The sequence below is a fragment of the Agelaius tricolor genome, unplaced genomic scaffold, assembly GCF_023055355.1.
Source record: "Agelaius tricolor isolate 1412-34295 unplaced genomic scaffold, bAgeTri1.0.p SCAF_22, whole genome shotgun sequence".
Classification (NCBI taxonomy): Eukaryota; Metazoa; Chordata; class Aves; order Passeriformes; family Icteridae; genus Agelaius; species Agelaius tricolor.
In genome coordinates this window covers 10,405,001-10,426,541 of record NW_027269282.1, presented here as the reverse complement: position 1 = coordinate 10,426,541, position 21,541 = coordinate 10,405,001, and the positions used below count along the sequence as shown (strand labels likewise).

Genomic DNA, 21,541 nt, shown 5'->3' with positions numbered 1-21,541 from the left:
GCAGGGAAAAGCAACCCTTGCTTAGTTTAATTATCAGGAAATCTTGGGCCTAAGTGAATAAATGATTGCTTTGTTTCTACTTGAGGCTGCCTTGCTGTGTTTTTCCCAGAAGAGAATATAGTGGGTTTCTTCAAGTGGGGAACAGATTAAAACACACAACTCTGCTGAGTTGTTCAGTGCTGCTAGTGGTGAAGCTGGGTGCAAGCTGAAAGTCCTGGTAAGGCTGATGCAGCAAATAAAAGTCAGCTACTCTTGATTGACCTTCATTCAGAAATCAGAATTAACTCAGAATTAACCTAAGTTGAGAAATGCCTACAAAATGAATGCATACATTGATTTGAAGAAGTATAAACAGAGAATCAGAATATTCGGGTTGGAAGGGACATGGAAGGTCAGCTGGTTCCACCCCCTGCCACGGCAGGGACACCTTCCACTGTCCCAGGTTGCTCCAAGCCCCAATGTCCAACCTGGCCTTGGGCACTTTCAGGGATCCAGGGGCAGCCACAGCTGCTCTGGACACCCTGTGCCAGGGCCTGCCCACCCTCACAAAGAAGAATTCCTTCCCAAAATCCCACTATCCCTGCCCTCTGGCAGCTTGAAGTCATTGCCTTGCTCTGTCACTCCATGCCCTTGTCCAAAGTCCCTCTCCATGCCCCTGCCAGTCCCCTTTAGGTACTGAAGGTGCCATAAGGGCTGCAGAGCTTTCCCCCAGGCACTGCCCCCTGGCTCTGGAAGATCAGATCCCACTGCCAGGGGAAGCTGGGGAGCAGAACAACCACAAGGACAATCAGCACTGCCTCATCCTCCCTGCCCAACGAGGGCAAGATGGAACCAGTTAAAACCCCACCATTCCTGGCCACTGGTCTAACCTGTGCTTGAGAAATTCCACAGATGGAGACACCGCAGCTTTCCCAGGCCATTTATTCCTGGACTTAACCATCCCTTCACTTGAAAAGTTTTTCCTAATGTCTCCACTAATCTCTGCTGCAATTTAAGCTCATTATGCCTAGTCCCAGTGGACATGGAGAACAGTTTATTCCCTTCCACTTTGCAGGTAATCACAGGAGACTCTGAAGACCTATTACCTCCCCCATGTTGCTATCACATGTTTTAGCATTTGTGCTTTTCATGCTATAGGAAAATGTCTGATAAAGTGAAAAACTGCACATACATCCTTAGGAAGAGGTATTTCACACAGAGAGCCTTTAGCATATCAGTTATAAGAATACCTGGGCAAGTCCTGTCTTTGACTCTTCATTTCTAAATTCTACCTGTCTAAAAGCATTTGAAACAAAGAATCCTGACACTTTTCAGAGCAAATGTCACATTGCTGGAGGAGCAGAAGTTGTTGCATATTGCCTAAAAAATGACTGCCTTTGTAGTTGTGATTATACTGAACAACATAAGAGCAGCTAATGGTGTAATCACCAGAGCAATGTCTGCAGGTCCAAAGAAATGGGTTCTGCTCCACACCACTGATACCAATCCCTCATGGAGGATGGGTCATTTTGGCCAAATTTGCAAGAGAACTCAGTGGAAACACCCAGCTTTTGATGCAGCAGTGGAATTACTGCTGAGCTTGGGGACTGAGTGACTCCAACTACAGATAATCTGTCATTCTCAAGGCAGTGAAAACCACTGGGCACATACAAAAGTGTGGGGCAATTAAGATGGAGCTGGCAATACCTACACAGCTTTGTAAAGTCATCCTCAGCAGCATCACTTCAGTCTCTGCTGGGGGCTCAGAGCTCAGCTTTGACTAGTTTTGCTTGGGAAAACAGCCACCTAAAGAAGACATTTTTTTAATATTTATTATAATTGCAGCAGCACCAGCACTAAACATCCCACCTGAGATGCAGCAGAGCTCCAGACCTGCATGTGGTAAGCACACACTGATTATCCTGAAGGACTGGCCAACAGAAAGAAGTACTTCCCAGCTTGCTTTTGTGACATTCAGGGCACAGATGCCACTTGGCTTCTAATACCACAGTGTTATGAGGCTCTTGTGAGAGACAACCCTGGATATTCACTGCTGCCAGCAGTCAGTGGTGATTGATGACTCTATTACAGTGATGGCTGTGGCTCCATGTTTTCTCCACGGCCCTCAACACCAGCCAAAAAGCAGTGACTTAAGGAGCTTTTTTAGCTCTCAATTCCTCTATCAAGAGTCAGTACAGCCTTTGTTCAGCTGCTTGTTACAGAAGTCAGAAAAGGCTTGTTTCATGATTCCTCCAGCTTATGAACCTCTGCCTTGACCTGCATTTCTAGGAGAGTGCTAATAAAAGGGAGATTAATCTTGTAAAAGAAGTATCTGTATTTCAACTGCATATTGTGATATTTCCACCCAACACATGGACACACCTGTAGCCCTGACTGACCAACATTCATTTTCCCCCCTGGCTGTCTCACTGGTTTTGTTTGTTTCAAGCATTTACATAAAACACCAGCTCACCTGCAGGAATCCTCCTCTCGGTTTTAAGCCAAAAGAGAACCAGCAAGTCAAATCCATTCCCTCATACTGGGCTAACTTTGCCCACTGGAACATGCAGATCTCAGCATATTAACAGATTTTTCCCCCAGTACTTACCACTGAAAAGTTGCACAGGTGGCATCATTTTCTAGTTATATTATGGAATCCTTTGTCAACCAAAGTATTTGGAATTCCCCTAATGTCACCCTAATTCTGCTGGTTTTGCCCTATGCTCTCTAGCTCTTATTTCACTTTGCTCCCCACAGCTCTGTACGTGTAACTCCTCACTCTATTCTCTCTCCATTTCACATATTCCTTTCTCCACACCTTTTCCTTAGTCCCAGCCTAATTCTACCTTCACACATTTTTTTTTTATTTGGACACATCCTCACTTCTTTTTTCCACAAGCTTATTATTGCTTTGCTGGTCACTGTGACAGAAACCTTTAGCTCCCATGACTAGGCTCCATTTGGCCCTCTTTAGCAAAGCTAAAATTCTAAATTCTAAAATTAATAGAACACCTGAACACCAAGGAGCTATGACTTCCTAAGGTGACATCAAGAATTCAACCTCTGCCCAACACCAGCCATGTAACCCTCACTGCAAAAAAAGCCAACTAAAACTGCAAGGAACAGGGGTGGTGCACAACCACCAGAACAGAGGCTGGAGACATTGTGGTGAGGACATTATTCATATTTAACTCAGGAATATCTTCGTTTTTTCCAAACCTATCAGAACCAGTTTCTATTACCAAAGAATTCACATCTAGCTCATGACAAACTACAAAATATTCCATATACAACTCATTTAGCATGTCTACCTGGTAAGAGCTCAAGTTTGTCACATTTCTGCACACACAGAGCTGTTTCCTCTCCATCACCACCTTCTCTGCAACGATCTGGTACCATTCCTGTTGTCAGCAAGTTTGTTTTCCTACAGGTAATAAAGTGCTCCCACTGGCTACACAGGCACTGATAGAAGAGAAGAAGTTGGAAGCAAAGAATGAATCCAATCTCCAATCCAAAATACCCACAGCTCAATCACCTTCCTCAAGCCTCAGATTTTCTGTCCCTCCTTACTATTTATTCACTGTAAAAGAAATATTTAAGTACTAACACCTGATACAAGCTACCAGGAGAACAGTCTGAGTCTGCTCTGCAAACAGAATTGAGTGAGACAGTTTTTAATGGTAACACTCAAAAGAAAGAAATTCTTTTTATTTCCAAGTTCATCTCACTGGAAAAAGATTAAAGATTCAGAAATTTTTCCATCAGGAAGGTCCAGAACTCAATAACTCCTTGGTCTCAACATTTGTTTCAAAATCAGTAAAGGCTGCTACACAAAGTATTTATTTTCAAAAAATCTATAGATATTTATTGAACAAATAAGAAAGCGGTGGAATTTTTCATAATCAGATACTACAAAATATCTACATTTTTAAAAGGTTATCTACAGGATTGAAATAATTCAGCTCCAGACAGCAGATAAAGAAAATAGTTTCACTAACATTATAAGTAGGCAAGGAATGACAGATTTATACAAACTACAATAAACAAACAAACAAACATTTCTTAATTAAAAACAAGAGGAGTACAAAGATTGTTCTTCTCACTTCACTTGTTTTAGTGGAGCCTTGTTAGGAGCAGGTGAGCATCTCTTGTAGAGAAGGAGTAGCAGCAGTAGCCTAAGTGGACCTGCAATAAATAAACTCTATTTTAGGAAGAATATTTAGAGCAATCATTAGCAGGTGGAACATTCACCATCCTAGGAAAGCAGAAAGCCAGCTTTCACTTGTACCAAGACACAGAATAAAGGAGTTTAATGATGAAAAAGTGATCTTTATATAACATGGCACCATCTTGATGCACTAAGAATGCATTGTGCAGAAACACTGTGACTCAAATTAACATGCAAAGAGATCCCTATGAAGCTGCCATTAGTCTTCTGTCCTAAGTAACTTATTTTTAGAATAAACCAGAGATGACTCACACTACTGAACCACTAAAATATACCCATCATTCTTAGTGCCCTAAGGTTGGCACAAGCAACTTGTAAATGTCAGAAAAGCATATAAACCTCGTTAATGTTTTCAGAAATTCATTTAAAGATAGAAACAGGTCCAAAAAGATGCCTGTCTAAATGCATTGCAATTACGTTACAATTATTTTCCAAATACACAGATATGCTCTGTCTTTTCTCAGCTCATTACTGACTCAAACAATTTGCCCTTCTGGGATCAATTGTTTGCTAATAAATAATTGTTTACAGTCACAAAATGATATTAAGGAGTATTCTTATTAGTTTTCCTTCTACAGCCTAATAAGATTCCAAACTAGCTGATTCCCAAGAGTCTAACCTTAACCTTGCTGTGTTTAACAGCCCAGGAAATGATGAACCATCTGTTTCAGAAAATAATGGAGGGCCAAGAGGAAATATTGTTTAATTGTAGATTAACCTCCTTGTACAGCAGAATGAAGCATCTACAGAATTAGCAACTCTAACTAGCAATGAATAAAAGAACCCTGAAAGTCATTCTTACTATTAGAAAACCAACAGCAGCAAGTATTCTTTCATAAACTTTGAAAAACACAACAAAACAAACCAACTCATAAATGTATGTAACAAGTACAATCTGATTTTTTAAAAAAATAATTATCATATTTGGATTTTTCCACTTGAGGAACTCCCAGAAATAAATACTAAAATAGTTCTGGCTTTACTTTTCTAGGAGTATCAAAATTACTTTAAAACAAGTATCTCCAAGTGAGAGATGTGGAAGTTATACAGTAATAAATATCTTACCATTTTAGGTATAAAACAGCTGGTCCAAAGCAATAGACAAGTCATATAAGGGAGTGGAGGGAAAGATCTTGAGGTTTTAAACTCAAAAAATTTGATCATTTATGTATCTGTTTTCACAGCCACTTTTAATAATGGAGACAACCTGATAAGGTGTAAGACAGATTGAGTACTAGAAGAGAAAAAACCTAGCAGTGATAAAGCACAGGAATTTGAAAATAAAGCCAACTGCTCCTGTGCCTCCATCATTAAGGGCAGCACAATTCTGCACTGGGATGGCAATTTTTCTATGTAACATTGATGCCAAAGCAAGCTGAACAGGAATTTTTACCTCCATCAATCAGTTTGCCTCACTTTGACAGCAACAATGACAGAGAAGTGTGTTATCAAAGGGCTGCAGCAAACTCCAACACGCAGGAACTGAGAGAGCTTTCCCTTGATTTCACACAACCTTCCTAGAACAGAATCTAAATTCACTGCTCACTCTGACAGCTGGGTGCATACTCAGTGTGACAGATTGCCTTCATTCCAAGTTTTAAATATCCAAACACGGTAACATTTACTCCAATAAATTATTCTTGAATTCTTCACTCAATTCCTGAAGCAATGAGCTCGCAATAACTCTACAGCTTCATATAATAGCACCTATTGAAAGAGGATAAGAGTTTGACATTCTTCTCCCACTAAACAACCAGGCACAATTTTATCCATCAGCCGTCTATCAACCTACGGATATTGAAAGCTTGGGCGGAGGCGATACCATCAAACCCAGCCCTACTGTCAAGCTGCGCTATCTCCTACCATCAATAATACTATTCATGAATTTGGGAAAATTAATAAATCTTGGGGTGGAGGCCGGGAGAGCCTCGAGCGCAGGTGAAGCGGGCACTCACTTGGGCTTTGTCTCTGCGTCGGTGACCTGGCGGATGTAGATGCCGTCCTCGGGGTGCTCGATGTCGTCCATCTCGTACATGTAGGAGGAGGCGATGGCCAGCGTGGTGCCGTCGTTGCTGAAGGCCAGCGAGGCGATGCTGGTGGGGTAACGGTGGAACTGGCACAGCCTCTTCTTGTTGAAGGGGTCCCAGATGTTCACAAAGCCGTCCGAGCCGCCTGCCAGGCAGGGTTCCAAAAAGAAGTTATAATTGAGGGAAAGAATAAAACTGAAGAGGAAAAAAAAAAAGGCAACTACTCGTAATTACTTTGTCAGGAAAAACAGAGGGTTGATTCATGCGGTAAAGAGCACAATGAGCATTTCCCAAACTCCCTGTTAAAGCAGTTAACTGGAGAAAAGACTGCAATACACTTTTATCTCACAGCACTCTAAATTCTAAGGAAGTGGTAAGGCAGAAAAAAATTTCCTAAGAGACATTCTCACTGCATCATAGTTTAAAGCTGACAGTGAGATTTGTGATTACATCTGAAGCTGACAGTGAGAATTGTAATTACATCTGCATGTCATGGAGATACTTTATGAAAAATCCTTTCATTAGGATCTTTTCTCCTGAGCTTCAGCTTCTCCATGTTTTGCTGCTTTGGAATGTTGAGAATTGTTTACCCAGCATGTGAAATTGTTTTTACTTGATGACCAATGCCAGCCACCTGTGTGTCGAGGCTGTGAGCAGTCACAAGATTCCATTCCATTCTCTTCTATTCCTTGCAAGCCTTCTGATGAAATCCTTTCTTCTATTCTTTTAGACTAGTTTCAATATATCATTTTCTTTTAATATAATATATATCATAAAATAATAAATCAGCCTTCTGAAACATGGGGTCAAGATTCTCATCTCTTCCCTCATCCTGGGACTCCTGTGAACACCACCACATCTGCAGGTCCAAACACAAGCTTGTGTTTGGGGGAAAAAATATTAAGAGTTAAGAATTCTCCCTACATCAAATAATTTTAAAACCCTGCTTATGGCATGAATACAATTTAAATGCTTAAAAAGTCAGGGCAAATGAAGTAAAGGCTGATCTGTTTACAGCAAAACTAAAGGAATTGAGGCAAGTGTTACAAAGAATTGAGTATTTATTTACCTGTAGCAAACGTGTTGTGGACATTATGGAAAGAAATGGCATTAACTGGATAAATCTGCTCGATGTTGTTCTCCTTCAAACGGTGACATTTGAATGCATATTTCTTCTTCTGGATTTCTGGGCTTGGATCCAAATATTCCACAGCTACACGACCTTCAATAGAGCTTAAAACATAACCCTAACAAGAAAAAAAAAATTGGAGCTACATATTTTAGAAGTTTACAATTAGAGAAAAGACTGCAACACAATTTTATTTCATAGCCTTCTAAATTCTAGCAAAGTGGTAAGGCTTAGAAAAAAGCTTTCTAAGAGAGATTCTCATTGCATCATAGTTTAGAGCTGACAATGAGACTCGTAATTACTTCTGCAGGTCGAAAAACAAGCTTGTCTTTGGGGAAAAAAATTTCAAGAGATAAGAACACCTTGCATTTGCTCACCTATCCCCCAAGGCCTAAATATCTGAAATATGAGAGATACTCACAGGACTATTTAGTTCCAGAATTACATTACATTAAAATTAGTTCAGAGCTTTATACTAACAACTAAACACTCAAGCTGAAATAGTATTTTCAGTGAAACTTGATTACAAGTTGTGTTCACTTATCCAGTTAATTACAGTCCTGACTTGGAGCAACCTGAGATGCTTTTATTATCACTTTTGAGTTAAGTCCATAATAGATCTTTTCAGAAATAGGATTGCAATGATATCTAGCTATAACAAGGCTCTTTAAAATCCATCATACAATACAATCTGGAAGATCAGCTTGTTTTACTATAACTAGAACTGAAAATGGACAAAGCATTCATGCCAGTTCAAGAACAAGTAACTAGGTCTTGCAATTCCTGTACTATCACTCTGTACAGGGGAAAATTCCCTTACAAATTAGTTTGGCAGAGAAAGCCAATCTTCTTGCTTTCCTTGAAAAAAGAAATGCCACAGACACACCACGTTAACTTGCACAGAACAGCTGCAGGAGCACCTGAATTGTACAATTCCCCCTGGATAATGGATCCAGGGTTCTGCAGTGCATGCCACAGACTCAAGAGAGAAAAAAAAGAAAAACATATAAATGACATTCATGCAGTTTTAATCCTGCCCCTGTTCACAGACTATTCAAGAACCCTGGGTTACAATACATAAAAGCTGCTTAGGAACCACCAATTCTGGCTTTCTCTCTTCTACTGCAACTGGGGAGGGGAAGGATGGTTTTTTTTAATTACATGTCTCCTTTTTAGAAATAACCTGTTTCATGAATCACAATGCTGACAAATCTTGAGGAACAAAACAACACAATATGCTGGTAAGTCAGTAGCAAACATTGCTAAGCTGCATTAAAAGAATTAATGTACCCCAGGAAGCCTCCTCCCTCCAAAGTTTGATTACAAAACACACCCCCACTGAAAAATGAACTTGAAAATAAAGCCCCATTTTCCTGAAGAATATTGAGCAGAAATGAGAGTGCTGCCAGTGCTGCCATACCTGTTTGTTGGGGAATGCTCTGATGCAGCGGGTCTGGTATTTCAGGCTGGATTCCCTTCGCTGCTGAACGTATCCCATGTTCCTCAAATCCCACACCAGCACCCTCCGGCCTGCTGTCCCCACAATCAGCCTGTCCCCAGACACAGAGAGGGTGTAGACCTTCCAAAAGAATATTTACAGGATTTAACACTGATATCAGCCTGGAAACCCCCCTGCTCTTTGGACAGAATAAGCTGTCAGCAATGAGCACTAACACAACTGCTGACATCTGCCATGGAATGCTCAGCGACAGAATTCCCTTCAGCTTTCATTTAGAACCCAAATTTGGGATAAGCAGCAGCAATGTGCAGCTGGTTAGTGAGAACACCCTGATGTAGCATTCAAAAGCTCAAAAACTATTCCAGGCATTAAATTTACCAAAATGAATGGCAAAAGAAAAACCCATACAAAGGAACAGGAGGGGAAGTGCTGGATATTGGAATTAATCTTAGCTTGGTTTTGCATTCCCACTGTCAGTTCACAATCCTGCAGTTTAGTCCTACAAAACCACATCACACATTTTCTTCTCTGTTTTCCTCCACCTGGTAACCAAATATTTTTCTTTATAAACTGAATATTTTGGGTTGAGCTTCATGTTAATAAAATAGATTGCCAAGAGATCATTAAAAAAAACTACATTAGTTTGTGTACTTTAATAAAACAAAGTGAATTTGAAGAAAGCAATATGCTTGACATATTTAAAAAATAAGATAATGGCTTGGAATTTTAACTCTACCCAAAAACTCGGCTCAGTGGGAAATTTTGGCTTATCAGATTTCATATGAAAATATTTAGTGCATGAATTGTTGTTTCCAGCTATTGCTCGGGATGCAGTTCATCTGGTAATGTGTAAAAAAAACCCAAAAAAAAACCCAACAAAACAAAAATACAAGGAAAAGGGAAGATGTTTAGTCAAAAAAAGCCTGTGCTATGGAATGAATTCCAAGTTGTTGATACATGAGCAGATGGAATCCAGCTACCTGCAGCTGCCACTGAGCTGCTAACAAGAGCAAACTATGGCAATGAGCTTTTCCCAGTGATCAAATGCAGCCAAACACACAGGAAACAGATCCTGGGTACTGCTGAGATGAGGAATTAGAAGTGTAAGAGATCTGCTACCCTGCCACAGGGAATCAGTTTCTTTTGGCATTGCTTGGATGATTTCATTTGGTTTCATTTTGTGGTCCTCTGATGAAGCCCAAATCTGCTTGGTTCTGGTAAGACTGCACTGAAACATCACATACAAGTTTTCTCCTCATTTGCTACAAACACATTTTCAAAAAGTTAATTTCTAATAAAAAGCTAAGCAGACAGGTGTGTATGTATACATACAGATAAAAAAGCTTTCTTTAACCAATCCTCATCCACCCAGCATACTTTCTTCTCTAAAACATGATTATTGAACTCTTTGAGACTGAGATTTTAAGATGGGAAAAGTCTTAAATATTCACACAGGAGTTGCCCAAAATTTCTGATGATCCCAATTACTCCTAAAAAAGGTAAGAAAACTTTGAGCCAACAGTAGTCACACATTTTAACAGGATAGATTTTTGTTATTGATGTAAAAATCGGTCCAGAAATATTCATAAACACTATATAAAATATGTTTGTGTACATATAGGGAAACAAAGGCATAAAGAACATCAAATATCTTAAATCTTCTTCACAAACTGATGTCACACCTGTACAGTGAGTGTTCTTTCTCCACCACACAGCCATAAATCAAATGAAACTGTTGTCATGCAGTGGAGTAGGTGTACACATTCATCAAAGGCAGCATTAAAAAAATGACATAATGAACCTTGCTGAACCAATAAGCAGCTTGATTCACTGTGCCTGTCCATTATATGATATTCTGTCAGCAATTTATCACAGTTCTTTACATGCTACATACATCTATAAATCAAAACTAGAAATAATGCAATTACTTTATTCTGCACAAAGGTCTGGCCAGAAGTAGATCCAGCTCTGCTGGAACAAAAGTAAGAGCTATTTAGGGGCAAAGGGAAGGTAATGATGGCTCATCATTAGGACTTGACAATAGGATGTCACAGAGCTAAATGAAATTTTTAAAAGGTACAGGTAAAAAAAAAAAAATCATATGTAAAATTATCCAGCAAGCCAACCTGTGTTTAGGAGTCTGTGAAAAAAAAACCATGAATTTCTGTTAATTGTTTCAGTGACACTGCTGTAAGCAGCAGGGAACTTAACACATCATATGGCCATTAGAAAAAGCTGAAAACATCATTCCATTTTATCTTATTTCTCTGAGTCTCCCATTATCTCAGAGGATTTCAGCTTTAGGGGAATATCCAAATTTACTAGACATTAATACAAAACAGGAAAATCACAAAACAAGCAATTCTGTTCAATTTTTTGAACACTAGTAAAAATCAAAAATATTATTTCAGGCAACATAAAAGATCTCCTACAGAGATATTTTTTCTGTGCACATTCCAAAACAAGCAGACCTTAGGACTGCCAGGGTCTGATATACTTAAAATCTTAACATTTAAGGAAATCAACTGTGCATTTTACAATGAAGCCAAGATGCTTGGTTTTCCTTCAAATTTATTTTCAATTTTAAGGAAGTGGTCCAGCACAAGCACCAAGAATTGAGGAACACTGAGGAAAGCTCAAAGCCCTCACCAAAAATAGCAATATATTCTGAATACCAATCGTGTAAAATGCTACACTTCCACCCAGTTTAAAAAACATTAAATATAACTTCACAAATTCAGCTCAAAGCTTCACAAATTCAGCTCACAGCTCCACAAATTCAGCTCACAGCTCCACAAATTCAGCCCAAGGCAGTGTCCTTGTGGTGTTCCAGTCCCAGGGTGCATTATTTAACACCTGGGGTGCAGCACTCACCTTTTCAGGCTGGGAGAAGGTTCCTGCATTGCAGGGAGTTCTGGGATCCCAGAGTTTGACAGTTTGATCCCAGCTGCCAGTCACCATGACATTCACTTCTGGGCAATACTCCACACACCTGATAGGAGCATCGTGGGCACCAACAAGGTTTTCTGTAAGAAAACACAATATTTTGCAATTTCACTGTTTACTACAAACAGAATGTGTGAAACAAAGAATAAAAAAAGAACACAATTGCAGCACAAGCATTTCCTGACATTCTACAGGTGCATTTCTATGCCAGAAGTCCCTGCAAGAATAGTTCAGCCTTCAGAAGCATAACTTTTGCAAAGATCAGCATTGTTACATTTAAATTTATGTCTCTTGAGCTTAGGATTAAAGAATTTTAGGCAGTCACTGAGATCTTTACAGGTATAAGGCATCAACTGGTATCACACTGACAAACACACTAACACAGAAAGCAGCTTAAGCTTGTGTGCATCAATAATATGACAAAAGAAAGCAATGATTATTACACCTTAATAAAAATATTAAAACACTTGGAGGAAGTCAGGCATGGCAGAATTATTTGAGTTTTTCAGTACCATTACTGCACACACTGATTTGTGAAGCCCTGGCTATTGGCAGGTGCTGGTGACTGGCTGAAATCTGCTTTTCTCTTTAACACACTAAAAACACACAAAAAAGTGAGACAAACCAGTTCCATATTTTGCACCAACGAGGCAATGGAACTGATACTTTCAAGCAGTGTTTTCTTAGAAAAAAACTGTAATACAAGGCCATGCTTGACAAAAGCAAAAGCTCCATATATCCTCTGCCATGAAAGATCATTCTAAATACACCCTAACTACAAACCTCTGAAAAACAACATGCTCAGCTTTAGTTCAGCTTGGCTACTTCCCCCTAACTGAGCCTCTGTAGCCTATGGCAGGGCAGGATTATCATCAGAAAACCAATTCAAGGCACCCTGCAAGCAGCACCAAACCTTCTGGCAATGCCAAATTCTTCCAGGTTTTTAGGTGGTCCTGATTAGGGTCACTGGTTATTCTGCAGATACTTCAATATCCCCCAGCTAAAGAACCTGAAGAATACTCTGTGCATGTAAGTACATAAATCTGAAGCTCAGTTGCTGACAGCATTTAGAATTCAATCTGCTCACCTTGGTCCGTGTTTAAGTCGTGCATTTTCAGTTGCTGATCCAGCCCCCCACTCCAGGCATGGGTAGGATCCTATAAAGCAATAAAATTTACCTTATTAAGTTTCCAGGGCTGCTCTGCCTGGACACTCATAGGACACAGGACTTACTTTCAAGAGTTTTGGGAAGATAGGAATTAAGACACAAATGTTAAGGTGTGACCCAGATGTAAACAGACTGAAGCTTTACAAAATGTTTAGGTGCTTTGAGTGATAGAAATTTCTTTAGTTTAGAAGTAAAACGAAAATAAATTTTAAAAAGGCAGATTCAGGCTAGACCAAATAATTTCCATTTCTTCCTATTTTAAATGACTGCCAACCTAAGTCCCCTCTAGGTGCAGGATAATGCTAAAACTGATTTAGAAGGGAGATACCATTGGAGAACCTGAGTGTTGATCCACAGGACAGCATCAGCCACGTGACAAAACATTCAGTGAAAAAAAGCACAAGTAGACCCCCTCTTTAATTTCAGGGACTGACAATTTCTCATACTCTGGGCACTCTAGAGCTGTAAACTAATAATTTAAAAAGCCCTCCCACACTTACATAAAAAGCACAGTCCAGGACAGCTCCTGAATGCTGATATTTGAGTCTCATGGTGTTGGCAGGGACATCATAGAGCCGCACAGTTGTGTCCCAGGATGAAACCAGCAGGAACTGAGATGTGTTTGGACTAAACTTCACTGATGAAATGCCATCATCTGGAGTTTGGTTGAGCTTGAACTCGTTTGATCCTGTCATCTGCAGACAATAAGGCACAGATGCAATTTTAATGACGACAAGAACACAGGCCTAGCAAGGGAACAAGAGTGAGCCCTCTGAAAGGCAGCCCAAAGCAGACCTGAAAACTTCACTGGATTTTACACAGAACAGGTTCAGAACACCCAAATTTCTCCAAACTCTAAAATTCAAGATGCCAATCCCTGTCCAAAACCTCAATAAATGCCTTTCTCTACAGAGAACTTCTAAATGTCAAATGCCACACGAATGAACAACACAAAAATATTATGATCATTATTATAATCTATAAGATTAGATATTGTTACTTATAAAAGCATTTCCCTCACTCTGCTGAGTGTGTGGCTGTGATTTTTGAAGTAAATATTTATATAAGTTATTGTGAACATCAAGAAGATACTTTAAAGAACATGTATTAGCAGAAAGAAAGTGGATTTGAAAACTCCCAAAAGTGTTGGTTTGCTCCTGGATTGGTATGACTGCCACACATTCCCAAGAATTGCAACTGCATCATCTTTTATGTAGCTTTGGGCACTGTGCAACTTTCAGACCTTTAGGTTTCCACAAGTGCTGTGAAATATGTGCAAGAAAAAGCTTTAAGATTGGTTTCTAAGAGAGAAGGAAAAACAAAGAGCAGGTAAAGAAAGGAAAGTTTTTGTTTTGTGAAGTTCTGAAACATGGAGTGACCACAGAACTGGGATGTGACCAGGAAAAAACATCAACAATTCAAAGAGCAGTGACTCTAAAGGCAAATGCAGCACTCCCAATCCAGGACCAGTTTGTTGAAAACTTCCAAGGACAGCAGAAGTTACAAACTGCAAATTTCAGCAGGAAAACAGTTCAGGCCTTACAAACACTCTGAAAGAAAAAAGTGCTGGTTACACATCCACAAAACAACCAACAAAACAACCACAGCCTCTTTTCAAGGTTTCTCAAGGCCTTCTCAGCACATTTACCTTCTGCTAAAGGGGCAGAGCAGTGAATTAACTCAGATTTTCTGTAACACTGTTACAGAATTTGTATGTACAACTGCAAAGGTAAGAACAAAAATCAGGAATAAATCACCTCTGAGAATAAATCAAGAGACAAGGAGCAGATGAACCAAGGGCAAGGTGCAAATTTAGGGCACAGTGGTTCCAGTTCAGTGCTTGTCAGCAGCTAAACAATCATCAGGTTGTGAAAGTGAGGAACACACATTCCTACACTGGAGAGATTTCCTGAGTGGGAGCTTTGCTCTCTAAGACACCCTTCAAAAAAACACAAAAAACCACCCACTGTGTAAAAATAAAGTGCTATTTCTGCTACTGAAGCATGAAGTGAAAGGGAAAAAAAAACCTTTTAATAGTAGAGAAGCTTCTTTCTGAGCCCCTTTTTTAGCCCTGCTTTGGGAACACTTGGAAAAAGAGAGGCTTGAGGTTCTGCCACACATCTTTCCATGGGAATGTTACTTGGAATTCATCAGCACTTGCTGAGGATGTTTCAGATGCAGGTGCAGAGACACAAAACCCAAAGGAATTCAGAACAACTGAGAAAATTAAATTGCACCAGCTTGTTGCTGTGCTTTTACTTAGGCCAGAAAACTCCAACAAAACATGAGATTTGAGGTACAAGTTACTGTATTATTTGACTCCTGGAACAAGTTATTGACCAGCCCAAAAGCAACAAGAAACCTGGAAGGATGTCCCAAAGATATTTTTAATCCAGAACAATGTTTATAATATCAGAATTTAAGTATATCCTGCCTCTTACACATGGTAAAAAAAAAAAAATCAGACCCAGAGCTCCACATTTTCACAAAAACACAACCAGGATTCCAAACCATAGTTCTGTGCCCACCTCAAACAATAAAGTCTTGGTAAAATGTTGAGAAAAAAAAAAAACTTTTAAATATTACAGAGAAAGCACATGCTGCTGAAATAGCGATTCTGAGTTAACCACGGGTTTCAGTATGGCAAAAAAATGAAAAAAAAAAAAAAGGATTTTTAGTGAGCAAGCAAGAAACCTGTGCTTTTATAGCTTCTCTTGGCACAGGTGCCACTCCGGTGGACAGAGGAACTGGAACAAAGCAGAACGCTCCAGTGAGAGCCTCCGCACTTCCCTCCCGCGCTTTTATTCATAAAACACGAAACTCAAAGTACCGTTTTCATGCTGAACGAGCTCCTCCCGCTGCTCCACGGGCCGCCAAGGAAAAGCTTTCGGAGTCAGGGCAGCGCCGAGGCCTCGGTCCCTGTGAGGAGCGCCGGGATGAGGAAAACGCTGCGGGGAGGGAAGACAGTGAGGGAAGGGCCTGGCAACCAGGCAGGAAGGGCGCCGCACCGGGAAACGAACGCGCGGCCGGGAGGAAGGGTTCGGCCGTGCCCAGGGTCCCGGATTCCCAACCCCAAAGCCTCAATCCCAACCCCGAACCCCCGGTCCCGAATTCCCGGTCCTGGTCCCGGTCCCGGTCCCGGTCCCAGTCCCGGCCTCACCTCAGCCGCCGCCACCACCCGCGCGCGCGCACTGCCGCCCGCCCCCCGCGATTGGCCGGTTCGAACGCGCGTGGCGCTGCGTCCCCGACGTGCGCCGCGAGCCCGCCGCGGGGCGTGCCGGGAGCTGTAGTTCGCCGCTGCCTCGGCAGTGGCGGCGTGAGGGGGTCGGTGCCTTCTCCCCGGCCCGGCCCGGCTGATAACGGAGGGGCCCGGGAGGTGCCCCCGGGAGAACCGCACGGAAAGAGAGGCTGCTGCTGGGCTCCAGCGGTGCTAAGGGATAAAACCCGAAATACGAGTTATTACCCCTAAAAATAGAGTCCGAAAGGCGGAGCGACGGAGCGGGGCCGTGTTCCCCAGCCTGGCTGCCGCTGCCCCGGGGCTGCGGCTCGAACACCGGCTGTGGAGCGCGGGCAGCGCGTTCTCCTTCCCCGCACGGAAAAACGCCTTATTTATCCCTTCGGATATTTAATTTCTCTGTTTTTCGGGGGTTTGTTTTTCGCTGTCCTCGTTGCTGTCGCTGTTACAGCCCCGGCGCTCGGCACGGAGCCGGTGGCCGCAGTTTAATCGCCACTTGCCGTGGGATTTACGGGTCTGGAGTGACCCATCGAGGCCGTGTCCCGTGCGGAGCCGTCGAGGATGCCCAGTGCGAGCCCGGCCCGCGGAGAGCAGGGACCAGCCCCCGGTAGCACCGAGCCCGTCACCGCGGCTTCCACCGAAACACTCCGAAAAACAGAAAAAAAACTCCCCGTTTAACGAAACTTTTCGGGAAATGCCCCTCATGTCCCAGCCGGGAGAAGGGCAGCGAGCCCCCGGCACGGGCGGACGGGCAGGCCCGGCTGGGATTCCCTGCAGGGAACGAGGTAAGGAGCAAAACGAAACGAGATAAGGAGCAAAAATTCCGGAAAAAACAAACCCTCGGCGTTACGAGTCGTTTTGGCTTTCCCGTGCATCGATCCCGGGCCCTTCCCGGCCCGGCTGCGGGGCACCCCCGGTCCCCCTCGGGGACGCGCGACCGAGGTGGCAAATTTACAAACGAGGCTTAAAACGCTTTAATTTTTTTTTTTCTTTCTTACTTTCTTTAAAAATATTTACAGATCTGAAATAACGCTTTTTTTTTTTTAATTAATTCTTTTTTTTTTTCTTTTCGAGCGACAGGATGGCAGGAGGGGAGAGCGGGGGTGCCCCCGGCGCCCCGGGCTCTCCGTTTGCCCGTCCCTCCCATCAGTTTCGGTGCTGTGTCCCCTCCATGGGGGCGGCCCGAGAGCCCCGCACGGAGTCCCCGCGGCGGCCCCGGCCCCGCTCTCGGTGCGGGTCCCGACGGGGCGGGGGGCGCGGGGCTCAGTAGTCGATCTTGTTGTAGAGGTTGTAGAGCGGTAAGGCCGAGAGGTTGCTGCCGGGGTAGTAGAGAGGGGCGGGGAAGGCGATGGACCGGGGCACCGGCACTCGCAGGAGGGAATTGTCTCTGAACACCAGCGGCATCCCCACCAGAGTCTGCGCCGAGGCGTGGGCCATGTTGGCCGCCTCCAGCTCGGCCGAGAGCTGCCGTTTCCACTTGTTCCTGCGGTTCTGGAACCAGGTCTTCACCTGGGTCTCGGTGAGCTGCAGGCTGGAGGCCAGGCAGGCCCGCTCCGAGCTGCTCAGGTAGCGCTTCATGTCGAAGGTGGATTCCAGCTGGTAGACCTGCGAGCGGCTGAACACTGTGCGCGTCTTCTTCTTGGCGGCGCCGGCCTGCCGGTCCCCGCCGTCGCGCTGCCGCTCCCCGCAGGAAGGCGAGGAGGGTCCCAGCGGCTTTTCCTTCTCGTCCTTACAGTCCTGCTGGGGGGGCGAGAGGAAGGGCCCCCGCTCCCCGCTGCCCGCCGCCGCCGCTCCGCTCCCCTTGGCGCTGCCTGCAACAGAGCGACAGCGCGGGGGTCGCACGGCGGCCAGCACCGGGACCCCCGACGGCCGAGCCCCCCGGCCCGCAGGGAAAAAGCACCGGGGCGAGACCCCGGGCAGGCACCCGGAGCCTCTGCTCCGGGGGGGACACACAATCGACGCCGGGGGAAGCCATCCCCTCCTGGGTATCCCTGTCCCCCTGTTGGATGGATGGATGGATGGATGGATGGATGGATGGATGGATGGATGGATGGACGGACAGGTGGGTGTGCGGGCCAGAGTGATAGCAGCTTGGTACCAGGCTTCCTATCCGACACGAGCCGGCAAATTTTACTTTACAGCATGGCATTTCACAGACCGTTTATTCAGAAATAATGCTTTAAAAAATAAATAAATAAGCACCGTTCTTCCCTCTGCCCGAGCGCTGTAATCAGAACCTAAGAAAACGAGCGTTATCAATCGCACCGCATCCCTCGGGGAAATCAACGCCGGATGGGATGGAAAAGATTTTTTTAAAAAGCCACCCCATTTTTCCTGGAGTTCCTTCCTCCCCGCTTCACCCACGGACGGCGCAAACACCCTGTGCCCCGAGAGCAGAGCAGGTTCGGCGTGCCCACGCCTCCCTCTTCCCGAGGCCCCCGCGGCCCTTCCCGTCCGCCCCGTCCCATCCCTGCGCTACTCACCGAGACAGGTGAAGCCGAGGGGGGGCTGGTGCTTGTGGCACGCCTCGCCGGGGCCCTGAGCCTCGGGGCAGAAGCAGCCGCGGTGCTTCCAGCTCTCCTCCGGCTCCTCGTCCTCCGAGGACAGGGAGAGGGTCCGGGCGCGGGCGGGCCAGGCGGGCGCTCTGTCTCCGGCTTCCCGGGGGGGCTCGGCGCTGCCGCTGCCCAGGATGGACTGGATGGTGAAACTGGAGATGGGAGCAGCCGCCGGACAGCACTTGCTCGGCTCTTCTTTGCTGCTCATCCTGGGTTCATAAGAAAGCAGAGGAGGGAAGCTGTCGCTTTAGAGGGGCTGCGCGGGAGGGGGGTGCCCCGGCAGCCTGCGGGCAGCCGTCGGTGGGGGCTGTTTCGGGGGGCGCTGGGGGCGTGCGGCGGCCGGCTCTCCCCGCGCCGAGCCAGGCGGAATGCATGCTCCTTCCCCCGCGTCCCTATTGATCTGCGGGCGGCGGGCGGCGGGGCTTCATTTGCATGGAGGTGGCCTCCGCCGCGCCAATCACGGCGGCGGCGGACACGGAAAGTTTGGAAAGCCGCGGGCTCCGGGAATGGGGAGGCACGGGGGAGGGGGGGGATGCGGCGGAGCTGGAGGGGGGAACCCCCGCCGGGGACTCGCCGCCGTCCCCGGGGGCTAGGCTGACCCCGCGGCCCCGGAGGAGGGCTGCTGGCCGCCCGCCAGCCCTCCTGCCCTCCGCCTCGAGTGGGCGGCAGCGACGTGGGCTGAATGGCTCATGCCGGCCGGGGGCGGGGGTGGCGGGATAAACACCTTGTGCATATCCGGGCATCTTTACCCTGCTCCTCATTAAACTAGGGAAAAAACCTGTCACGGTGTGTGTGTTGCCTGCTCGGCAGCGCTGGGAAAACTTCCAGAATCCGGGATTTGCGCTGCTGTGCTGCAGCCGGTGACAAATGTCCCAAGAAATGGCTCCCGCGTTTTGATCCCAGCGCCTGGAAGCCGTGGGGAGCAGGGAGGGAGGGTACGTGCCGCTGCGTTTCCAAATAAACTTTGTCAGCACTCAGGGGCTCTTCCCCTCGGGCTGGGTATAAATCACAGCCGCCGCATCTCCTGCCCTCGGAAGGGAAACCCGCAGGAGGCAGCTGCTGTGTCCCGCCTGTCCCAAAGGGAACGCGGGGCTGAGGGCAAGGACCCTGCCAGGACCCAGCGCCTTCCTCAGCGCAGACGGAGCTGCAGCTGGGAGCCCCAGAGGCTCCCCAGGCCGCGGGTTCGGGGCCTGGAGCCCCTTTCCCCGGAGGTACCCGCTGGAGACCGAGCCCCGACGGCTGCCTGGCACCGGGAGCTGGGCCCTCCTTCCCCCCGCCATGGCATCGCCCCGGGAAGGCTCAGGAGGGAGCGCCGGGAACGGGGCCGCTGTGGGAAGCACCAACCTTGTCCCTGAATTGCCCCACGACCCCAGCCCCGGGCAGACCCTGCCGCCCTCTCCGCCTCCATTTCCCGCTGCCTCCGCTCCGCAGGGATGAATCCCTCCCTGGGCCCTCCTCCCCTGCGGACACCCGTGTGTCCGTGGGTCGGGCCGTCCCCGAGCCCGCCGCCCCCGGCCGGGCTGCTGCAGCCCCCTGAGGCTCCCGCGGAGGGGAGCGACTGGGAAGCGCTGCTGCAGATGGGAAATCCTGGAGGGTTTGGTCGCATCCATGTCCAGGTGCAATATCCTTGGCCTTGGCAGGGGCCGTGGCACCGGGTTTTTAACCCCGGGTTGCCCGAGCGGGGTGGGGCCGGGGTCTCTGCGAGCTCCAGCTGTCGATTCCCTCTCTACAGAAATATAGCCCCCCCTCTCCTCCAAAAATTAAAAAAAAAAAAAAAGAAAAATCAAATAGGGGAAAGCAAAGAATGAGATGGAAATATACAAATCAATAGAGACAAATGTCAAGACGTTTTAAAATGACATTTTCATTAACTCCGAGTCACCATATTATGTCCGGTATATTGAATAAAGTACTTATAATATAATTAGGTATAGCGAGATGACGACTGTTACCCAGACCAGCGGCATAATCTTTAACTACTTAACTACTTGATAGACTCATTAATGGACTAATTGATTAGGAAAAGTGTTCCAGCTCCTCCTCTCCCTCTGAGGGGCAGGTGCTGTCCTGTTTTACCACATTAACCTTTTCAGTGCTTTTCAACAGGGTCGCGACACATTACAAATGGTCAGCTTTAATCATGATGTCAGCTCATTAACCCGGAAAGACCCCGCACTGAAATACAATTTAAGAAATCGTCCTTCATCCCGCTCTGCCGCCCCGGCTGGCCCCGCACCCAGACCCCACACCCCTCCCGGGGCGGGGAGCGGGCCAAAAGCCGTCCGGGGGAGCTGCCCGAGCTGGGAGAGCCCCTGGGAGCTGCCATCCCTCGGATCCTGCGCGGGGACGGGCCCGGAGCAGGGAGGGAAGGCGACAGAGGGGACACCCCGCTCCCCCGGCACCCCCGACGTGACACTGCGATGGCACCGCTGGCCTCCAGCTGCCACCCACGGCAGCTCCGTCCCTTCGAATGCCACCGGCACAGCGTGGCCCTGGCACAGCGTGGCCCTGGCACTGCCCTCCGTTCCCCACGGAGCGGGTCGTGCCCGTGGGAGCCGCACGAGTGGCGGCGGCCGGGCCGAGGGGACGCTCCGGAGTTTGGGCCGGGAGGGAGAAGCGCTGCGGGCAGCTCGGCCGCAGCCAGAAAACCTCCAGAGTTTCCTAAAATGAGTGGAAAATTCTCTAAAATGAGTATTTAAGCGAAACTTGGGAAGCGGCCGCTCCGCTCGGGAGGGAGGGAAGCCAAGCGGGTTCTGCGGGATGCCGCTGTCAGGAAGGGAGGAACGGCGGGGTCGGAGCGGCCCAGCCGCGCTCT

General features: G+C 46.3%; 2 protein-coding genes and 1 long non-coding RNA gene across 3 annotated transcripts in view; 1 reads left to right on the top strand and 2 right to left on the bottom strand.

Annotated features, from left to right (window-relative positions):
• Nucleotides 1-21,541, top strand: part of LOC139599212 (uncharacterized) — a 432,267-nt gene that overhangs the window by 340,824 nt on the left and 69,902 nt on the right. The window lies entirely within an intron of this gene.
• BUB3 (BUB3 mitotic checkpoint protein) lies at nt 3,818-16,204 on the bottom strand. The gene is made up of 9 exons (XM_071446160.1): nt 16,097-16,204; nt 15,767-15,884; nt 13,437-13,631; nt 12,856-12,925; nt 11,697-11,848; nt 8,784-8,942; nt 7,304-7,481; nt 6,163-6,379; nt 3,818-4,164 (listed from the first exon to the last, which is right to left on the bottom strand). The coding sequence occupies exons 2-9, from the start codon at nt 15,773-15,775 to the stop codon at nt 4,155-4,157; spliced, it is 990 nt and encodes a 329-aa protein (XP_071302261.1). The 5' UTR covers nt 15,776-15,884; nt 16,097-16,204; the 3' UTR covers nt 3,818-4,154.
• On the bottom strand, nt 17,128-19,053 carry HMX2 (H6 family homeobox 2). The gene is made up of 2 exons (XM_071446161.1): nt 18,655-19,053; nt 17,128-17,982 (listed from the first exon to the last, which is right to left on the bottom strand). The coding sequence occupies exons 1-2, from the start codon at nt 18,932-18,934 to the stop codon at nt 17,435-17,437; spliced, it is 828 nt and encodes a 275-aa protein (XP_071302262.1). The 5' UTR covers nt 18,935-19,053; the 3' UTR covers nt 17,128-17,434.